The 9,738-nt window shown below is 41.3% G+C and overlaps 1 protein-coding gene across 1 annotated transcript; it reads right to left on the bottom strand.

The window, feature by feature from the left end:
* Positions 1-6,107: 6,107 nt before the first annotated feature.
* Positions 6,108-8,926, bottom strand: PFK2 (phosphofructokinase 2). The gene is made up of 2 exons (XM_087665366.1): positions 7,676-8,926; positions 6,108-7,409 (listed from the first exon to the last, which is right to left on the bottom strand). Exons 1-2 carry the CDS (start codon positions 8,581-8,583, stop codon positions 6,668-6,670), a joined length of 1,650 nt encoding a protein of 549 aa, XP_087521492.1. The 5' UTR covers positions 8,584-8,926; the 3' UTR covers positions 6,108-6,667.
* Between the last annotated feature and the right edge of the window lie 812 nt (positions 8,927-9,738).

The raw sequence follows: 9,738 nt of genomic DNA, 5'->3' as shown, positions 1-9,738 counted from the left end.
ATATTAACGTCTTCTAAAGACCAAAACTGGCCTATGAGACAAACTGTGATACAACTGATGAGGTCCAGCTATCCAAAATAAAAGTGCTGAATGAAAAGCTAAAAACTGGAAACTGAAAATACGGTGCTGTGAGTGTGATAAGTGTCGTGTATGTGTATGTGCATATGTAGCTCTGGTACTCCAGATAATGGCTATAAAAGGGGAACAAATGTCGGTTGTGATAGGGGAACAACTGTCGGCTGTGATAAAGTGGTGCGATGTGTATATGTAACAGATGCAGGGAGATATACTATCTTGGGATGTAGTAGCAGTCGTCGAAGTCGCTAATAGCAACTGATCCCTCCTGGATGCAGGATGTGGTACATCGGCGGTGGAGAAAGAGCAAACTGGAGATCTGAGATCCAATGTGTCGAGTGTCGTCGGATAATAGTCTGCTGTCGATGTAGATCAAGAATCCTCCGGATCTCCTGTCGGTGTGGCTGTGGGGTCCAAAACCCACGGATCCTCGTGCGACGTCGGGTACGCTGGTCCTCAGCCTGCTGTACTGTGAGCCCGGAGGTCTGGCTGGAGGCTGGTACAGTAGCTCTCACTCTGTCTGTCTGAAAGAACTGTGTAATAGTCGTCTGGGTGGGCCCCTCTCTGACTGGGACCCGCTATGTGCTCTGCTCTCTGATGTGCAATGCCTCTCCCAGAAAACGGCCAAATGATCTCTGATCCATATCAGTCATACATCCCTGAAGTGAGCTGCTCAATGTGTATCTAGATCTCAACTCTGAGTATGCCGGGCATCTGAGAACAAAATGCTCCTCACTCTCCACCTCTGATCTGCAAAGGGGGCATATCCTCTCCTCCCGTGGGATGCCACTGGCTCTGCCACTCTCAATCATAAGCTGATGAGAGAGAGAGAGAGAGAGAGAGAGAGAGAGAGAGAGAGAGAGAGAGAGAGAGAGAGAGAGAGAGAGAGAGAGAGAGAGAGAGTGTGTGTGTGTGTGTGTGTGTGTGTGTGTGTGTGTGAGTGAAGGGGGGGAGGGGGGCCAATTAGGATAATCTCTTTTCCATCCTTTTCTTTACCTTCTTCTCTCGAGATTGAAGCTACATGATGTGGGTGCAAAGGAGTAAAGTTGATAGCTTGAAGTGCAACATATGAAACGTGAGGCCATTGAGGAACCTTCCATGATTTTGGACTATAATATGGCAAAGCTATATAGATGTGTCTATTACACCCTTTTAATTTCTACCTTACTTTATTCTTAAGGATTAAGAGAGAAATCTTAGATGGTTCATAGATTAATTAACTAGGTGAGAGGTAGTTGATTCATAGGCATATTGAGCCCTTGAAATAATAAGTCTTTCTCCAATGTCCCATTGTTGAAGTCTTATAGAGGCTAACATTTTGGTTTTGTTACCAAGACAAGATGGAATCAATTTTCCTGGAGCAACTATATTCTTACCATGTGATAAAAATAATGAGAAATCCATTTTGGGATTGGAAGTAGATTAGAGTTTATTTGAACATATTAGAGTAGATTAAAATTCATTGAACAAAAGAACTTGGAAATATGTTTTAAAATCAATTCTCCAAACTTGTGTGAGAAATGTTGTGGATTATAGATTCATTGGTAACTTACATGAGATGGTTGGCCTTCACAAGTTTGATTTGCTTAAGAGCTTGGATGGAGGCTAGAAGTGGATAATGTTGCTAGGGAACCTATCATTGCATGACAAAGATTTACCTTGCTTGGTTAGGCTTGCCCATGAGTGGCAGTTGGAGCCCATGATTGTGTCATAGAGAGTCATGTTTCTTGCTTAGATTTTCCCACAAGTGACTAACCAAGATTGGTTGGCTTCAACTAACTAGGGCTAGCTAAATTGACTACTCAAGCCAATGATCATGAGTTTTAAACTACCAAACTCAACCCCATTGCAAGATCCTCAAGTCTACTCAACCTAATGCATGTCAAGGGGGGAACATACCAAAAGCGCAAAAAGCATTTATGATTTCTATCCATATGCTACCTACTATTGGTCTATGGGTTGTTTTTTAGCTTTCCTAGGAGTGAAAAGCCACTAGGGTTGCAAAAGTGCTATCATTGCCCCAACTCTTACCTACCATTGCATGAAGAAAGAAGCCTATGAGTGGAAAAGCAAGCACCCTTCACCTTTTTATGTAGAAAAGCAAGCAAAAGAATCAAAAGTGAGTATTGGCATCAAGATTAGTAGGCCACTGCAAGATTCAAGGTAGCCTATTATTAAAATCATGGAATCTACCTTGCAACCCACAACCTAAAGTGCCCACAATTTCCCAAATTACCTCGCAATTGCTAATGTAGTACCCATGATTATTCAACATCCCACTGGTGTGTTAAGATGTATGGTACTAGAGGCACATGTAATTTATGAAAAGGTGTGAAATCCCATAAGCAAGTAGAGGAAAGCCTATCCCAATTGAAAAGCTATAAAATAATGTGCTTGGCGCAATGATCAATCCATCAAGTCTCTTTCATGACATCATGATTCTCTAATTGTTCTTCTTTTTTTCCCCCATAGCACACTTTCATCTTCTTGCTCAAACCATCTTTTGTAACATGGTAGCCTCATCCTTGAGGCTTGTGAGGTAGACATGAATCCATAGCTCTACATATGAGTTGAAGAAGCTCAAGACAAGGAAGGAGGTACTTCCCAAAGAAGCTTAAGGCTTGAGTTGAAGGCTCTTAAGAATGTTCTCTATTCGATTTATTGAAACACCTTGGAAGGTTGCCATTGTTAAAGAGAATGTATTTTACATCTATTAAAGGGTTGGCCTTAAACCTATAATCAGTCTAATTCTTGATAAGTATTAAGTGGGGGACCTGCTTAAGGGGGTAGCTCGCCAACAAGATGAGGGCTTGCTTGTGGCCAAAAGCTCAAGGGTTGCTTATATTACAAGTTGGGTTTCTACATCTATATCTGAAGACAAAACGTAGAGAAGGGAGAATTAAATATCATTTATCTTGCTTGCTTGAGAGCTTTGGAGTTCAAGATTCATTCAGTTGATAATTGAGTATGTCTTAAACTGATTCAGTAGTAGCAAACACATACTCTAGGCATGATGAGATGAATGCTATTTAAAAATGATGGATTGTTGCACAATGATGTCCCTTATCTTGATTTCTATTAAAAGCCTTTATTTCTTTTAAAAACAATGGATTGTTGCATATGATTTTCCTTATCTTGCTTTCTTTTAAGAGCCTTTCTTCTAAGGCTCAATTAACCCACACCTAAAACCCCTTTCACATCTACGTAAGTTGAACTAGCTCAATCGTAAGTCTTGTTCACATGGGCTAAACTAAGCTAGTTCAAATTTAAGGACAAGCTTACGCTTAAAAACTTTTGGAACTATTCTTTGGAAATTCATATTGCTTGATGTACCAAATTGATTATGCATCCTAGACTAATCACTCCTATAAATTGTTATTGTATGCATGGATTTTTTTATTTGAACAAAATCTCTTATAAATCCAAGAAAATTTTTCCCTCTTCCCTTATACAAAGTTAAGCACTGTCGAGTCATCGGTAAGACCTCTCCATTCTCAAAATGTTCGATATCGAAATAATGAAAAAATTCAATGGCAAAAATTGTCACACATGGAAAATGAAAACCATATACCATCTAATGAGGAAAGATATTTGAGAAATATTTGAGGACCACTTAGGATAATAGCATGGGATTTGTCAAACAATGTCCTTCATCACATATATTAGGGATCACATATATCAGGGATCACAAAAGCAAAGGAAGCTTGGGATGAGCTAGAAAAAGCCTTTGACTCTAAACAAAGAACTCAAAGAAACAATAATAAAGCACTAAGGATAATAGCATGGGGTTTGTCTAACAATGTCCATCACATATATTAGGGATCACAAAGGCAAAGAAAGCTTGGGATGAGCTGGACAAATCCTTTGGCTCTAAGAAAAGAACTCAAAGATAAATCTTTAAATGGGATTCTTTAGGTTGCACTTTAATAATTATGATTCTCTAATGTCACTGGTAAATAAATTTAAAATCTTGAAGATAAAACCATCTTCCATTAATAAAAACATAAATGAAGATAAAAGGATTGTTATGCTACATAATACTTTGGACAGAGCTAATAAAGGATGAGTACGTGGTAGCAACCCTAGAAGATGTGCTAGATAGAAAACTCAAGTCAATTGAAGCTACTCTTAATGAACAAGAAAGAAAACTCAAAGAGAGAACCCTAGAAAGTTCACCAAGCCCCATAGTATCTGCATACTATAGCAAAGGATCTTCAAAGATTGTTTACATGAGATATGTGGAAAGTTGAACACAAAGAGTAAGACTATTGGAACAAAGGGAAACCCCAAGTGCAAGAATTGCATTAAATTCAAACACACAAAGGATGACTATTGGAATCAAAGAGGTAACCCCTAAGTGCAAGAATTGCATTAAATTCAAACACACTAAGGAGGACTATCGGAATCAAATAGCTAACCATGTACAAGAATCATCATCTTCTAAACAATGTAATTGAATTCTTTTCTTTAAAAAAGTTGTATTACCTACACTCTTTTGACACTACATAAGCTAAAAAGCCTTGCAAGCATTACGGGGGAAAATCTATATCCTTGGATGCAATTATCTAGAGAGTAAGCTAGCACCAAGGGAGGTGTTATGATGTATGGTGCTGGAGGCACATGTAATGTATGCCAAGTTGTAAAATCCCATAAGCAAGGAGAGAAAAGTATGTCCTGCCTGAAAAACTATAATAAAATGTACTTGGTACAACAGTCAATCAATTAAGTCTTTTTTATGGCATCACGATTCTCTACTCCTTTCTCCCATAGCTCATTGTCATCTTCTTACTCCAACCATGTTTTGTAACACAACAACCTAAGATTGACAAGGAAGAGCCCATGACAGCTAATCCATGAGCAATGCACTAAAGAGGATTCCCACAAGTGCCATCTATCAACATACAATTGCTAAGATAGATATAATCCACCCAAAGCACAAAATTGGGAAATGGTACCTAGCATTGCCATTGTCAAGAGGGAGCTTTTAATATATAATCACTAGCATACGATCAAAGATAATTCGCCCACAAGAGCTATTACTAGCTCGTGATCCATGATCATTAGCCCTTGATTGATTCAATAGTAGCCTATGAGTGCCCCAGTAACCATGAACGTGCACCAAAGGCGTATCATTAGAATAGTTGTATATGTGTCGTACATTCCAAGCACTCTTATGGCTTGCCTTGCATTTCAATTAGTACCTCATCATTGGGCATTCACACTTTCCGTTATATTATGAGGTGCATGCACACCACTTTATGAAACTTTAGTGATAGAATATCTTACTTCACTTTATGGAACTTTAGTGATAGAATATCTTCTAAAAAATGACCCATTAAATTGGACTGCTCAGAAGAAGATATTTATTGGTAGAGAAGAGCAACTTTCTAGCTTAATTGAACTCCAATAACAACCCCACAAAGATTGTATTGGGTCAAAGATTTACGTGCAAACTTGCTAACTATTTAAAATAGAGCCCAGGCTTGTTGTAGGACAAGGAAAATCCACTTGTGGTAGTTTGTACAACATGCCTATATGCTCCAAATACCCAACCAAGCCAATTGGGTTGTAAATCAAAAAACACCCCACGCCCATTCAAAATCAACACACACTAACAAAAACCCCAAAACACAAAAAGCAACTAAAAATCTGAAAAGTATGATCATATATGTAGTAACTGTTTTAAGAAAGAATGACTTGATAGAATTACTATATTAGCCAAAGTCTGTCCATACATCCTTCTAAAACAACATACACACATTGACAGCTATTAAGTTCCCTATGAGCAATGAGTCCTCTATCAACTCACAATCAATGTGTGCAGTGTGTAGTGTGTGGTGGGGGGTGGGGTGCACTTTCCTTGGAGGGTTCACACTCAGCATGCATCATGGGATGTTCGCAGTGAGTTTAGCAAGAATGTCAGAACACATAGGTGCACCAATCACAATAATACACACAAAATTTGGCTGTTAACGATGCAAAACATCCTATACCATCTCATTGACAGCAAAGCGAAAATAAGATTGCACATGAATCAAGTAAAGAGCATAGCGAGAGGCCACTGGCATTAACTTATCAAAACAAAGTATGGAATACCAAACAAACTTCGAGCTATGTAACATCATACTGATGATAACATGCCTGAAAAAATTAACGAGTCCTATCTTGGGTATTATATGTCTTGAACATATAGTCTTGGATTTAGCATTTGTCCAGAAAAAGAACAGCTTGGTAAAGCATACTGCATCCTTGCTCCTGTCATTGCTTGCTTTAAATCTATTGTATAGGAAAGACCAAGAATTCAGTATAGAAAACACAGTTTCCAACTTTATACAAACAGCAAACACAGCTCCAAAAATCATATACTATGCTGTCGTCGTGGTGGTTTCATGCCTTCAACATTTTATCAAGATTTTGTCCAGAAAACACAGCTCCCATCATTATTTTGCATAAGGACACACAGCTACAGCAAAGGTGTAATGCCACACTGCATGTGATTCCAACTTCTCTATGCCATTGTCATGGGATACTGAGGACTAGTGTTGAGTATGGTCTCTATCTTATCCTTCATCAACCAAAACATGGTATGTGTTCATTTCTTGCATGCAGCTGCCACCGTTGTCTCATGCTCTTCTTGCAGTCTATCCTCTTCTGTTTGTAAAAAGTCTGGCTGATTATTGACACTCTTCACCCATGCCCATGTGGGATTGTTTGCATCCACAACATGCTGGGTCTCTGCAACAAGGTCAAGCGGTATGTAACAAAATCGGCCATTGATGGGACCTGCAACAAATCCTGTATAACCTGCCATTGCACCATGCAGAGCAGAATGTGCAAGTAGTGTGCAATATGCCGTATCAGTTGCATTGCTTGGCACTGCCCTTATCATGTAAGTAGGATCAATATATTTTAAGGAAAATAGCTCTTCTGGATGCTTTCCTTGCCACCATTCCTTTAGTTTCTTGCCCAGCCACAATCCTATATCTTGAAGCAGTGGGTTGCCAGACATATCCCTTTCTTTTTCACCACCCAAGGCCTCAATCAAATCTTGACCCGCTCCCTCAGCCACCACAATCACACAGTGCCCATTTTCGGCCAACCTTTGTTCCACAAACTCAAGCAAACCCCCAGAGCCTTCCATATAAAAGGGGACTTCTGGTATTAAACAGCAATCAACATCGCGGCTTCCTAATGTTGCATGTACAGCAATGTGGCCTGCATTCCTACCCATCAATTTGACTAAGCCTAGTCCATTGGGAGTGCTCTCAGCTTCTACATGGGCTGCATTTACCGCTTCCTGGGCTTTCTCTACTGCCGTTTGGAAACCAAAGGACCTGTAAGAAAATTTATCAGAGCAGGTTGAAAACTGAACTGAACGAAATAAAAGAACAAAAGCTCCCCCCCCCCCAACCAAAAAAAACACACAGAATCGAGACAAGACCAAGTGTGAAACATATGTTGAATGCATGTGCATTCACAATGAACAATTGAAGTAAAGCTGAAATGTGCTTTGGCATAAAAAGATTCATCAAAGGCTATGGGCATACAAGCCTGCCAAAAACAGATGACTAGAACATGTGCAGAACAGGAATTTGATTACCTGTCAATTATGCCAACATCATTATCCACTGTCTTGGGGATCCCAACAACACAGGCCTTCAAGCCTCTTCTTCTTACCTCCTCAAATATAGCTACAGCCCCTCGCATGGTGCCATCTCCCCCAATAATGAAAATTTGATTAAGCCCTTGGTTCTCGATGGCATCCACAATTTTCTTAAGATCAAAACCACCTCGAGAAGTGCCCAGCTTGGTTCCACCTAACTTGTGCCACCCATCCACCAGGTTTGGCTTTAGTGGCATATGCTCAATCGCATAGAAACCACGGTATCCCGACCGAATGCCTCTGATGTCCCTGACACCATACTGGTACCACAATGCATCAACCAGCTCTCTGACCACGGTGTTCAGGCCAGGGCAGAGGCCTCCACATGTAACAATCGCTGCTCTGACTTCCTGCGGAGTGAACGCGACATTGTTCCGAGGTCCAGCTTGATGGAAGAATGATTGGGTGTGGGAAGATGGGTCGGCAATATCAACAGCAGTGTTCTGGGCCACCATATCCGTATCTGAGATCCAGAACCCTTCCCTGGGATGGAAAAACCGGCTATGAAGAAGGGGATTGATGTGTTTGGGGACGGTTGTGGACAGGTAATCTTGGAGGTTAGGTACATCGAGGATTTTCTGATTAGAAGGTGAGGGGATGGAATCGCATTCGGTTAGGGCGCAGCAATAGAAGGAAGGCCTCAGGTCCATGCTTCGGTTTCTGCAACTCAGGGCATGAGAGGGAGAACCAAGCTGATGAATCAGTTGAACACGGCGGGAAGTGGGCCAACGATGGAGCGTGGGCTCCTTACAGAGGCAAATACTGTGTTGGGATGATAAACCAATGGGACTGCTGCGGCTGCCTTCTTCGAGTTGGGGCGGAGGCATGGCCACTAAGGCATCCATCTCTCTCTCTCTCTCTCTCTGAGGCCTCTCTGTCTCAGGATTCTCTCTCTCTCTCTCTCTCTCAAAAGAGGAGGCACCTTACAGATGAATCATGATATCATTGAAAAATGAGAAAGCGTGCTACTGTTGCAAACCTGGGATAATCTGTAGAAATGGCGTACTTCCTGTCGCTTTTCCATTGAGATTGACTGCAAAACCCTAATCCCGTCGCTCTCTGCGGCTTTTCTTGAATGCACAGAGGAAAGAGTGCAGAAAGAGACTTGCGTCGCGGTCCACCGTCTCTCGTGCGCCGCTGCTGCTTCTCGAAACAAAGAAGAAGGAAAGTCACAGCCGCCACGTTGCCGTGCCAAGTGGCAACGTCGCAGCTTCCGTCATTCAGCCTTGCCCCTTGGTTTTCAAGTCCTAACCCAACACAAGCAAGAAGTTTTGAACAAAATTCGCACCATAATTCCGATATATTGTGATTCATTGTGTGTGAAATTACAAGAACATACTGAGTTTCTATGAGGCAGGGATCGCATACCTAGCTAGGCATTCCCGGTGTGAGGACGTCTCTGACATTTTTCCCATGTTTGGAAAGGGGTGGTTTTCTCTTGTTGGTCATTGCTCTTTCCAGAAGGACCATAGTTGTGCACTGCTCAAAGTTTGAGAACAAAAGTCAAATTTGACCACTTTGTTTGTAAGCCTATCATATCTAGAAGAAAGTTGATTCCCTTTACATATGTACATTTAGAAATTTTTAAAACTATAATAATTTCCCCTTTTCAATTTTTAGAGGTCTAGTTCTTTTTCAAAGGTAATAAGAGGAGAGAGAGAAAGAGAAGTTGGGAAGTGGGTGTTGGAGCAAGGGGTAGAGAGAGACTTTTTTGGGGGGGGGGGGGGGGGGGGGGGGGGGGAAGGGAGGGGGGGGGGACAAGACCTTCCTATTCCCCTATGCATCATCCTCAAGGCCCCTCTATATGCAGCCACCATCCACACTATCCTCACTTTCTTGGACACACATCATGACTCCTTGACAAGCGAGGGCCTATTGAGCCATATCATGTATATAATGAGATGTTGAGATCAACAGAGGTGAGAGAGATGTAGGCAAGTAGGCGAGAGGGATGGGGATGGGGAGAGAGACAAGCACACGAGGAGGGGTGGTTAGGATGT

The sequence above is a fragment of the Lygodium microphyllum genome, chromosome 24 (genome assembly GCF_053477565.2).
Source record: "Lygodium microphyllum isolate KBCC chromosome 24, Lygodium_microphyllum_v1.1.10, whole genome shotgun sequence".
NCBI lineage: Eukaryota > Viridiplantae > Streptophyta > Polypodiopsida > Schizaeales > Lygodiaceae > Lygodium > Lygodium microphyllum.
This window is presented reverse-complemented; position numbering and strand designations above follow the sequence as displayed.

What these genes read in the sequence shown, in the direction of transcription:
- PFK2 (XM_087665366.1), bottom strand. Translation starts at nt 8,583, where the DNA reads ATGGATGCCTTAGTGGCCATGCCTCCGCCCCAACTCGAAGAAGGCAGC. An exon ending in GATGTTGGCATAATTGACAG is followed by an intron (nt 7,410 to 7,675) that starts GTAATCAAATTC and finishes ATTTTCTTACAG; the next exon opens with GTCCTTTGGTTTCCAAACGG.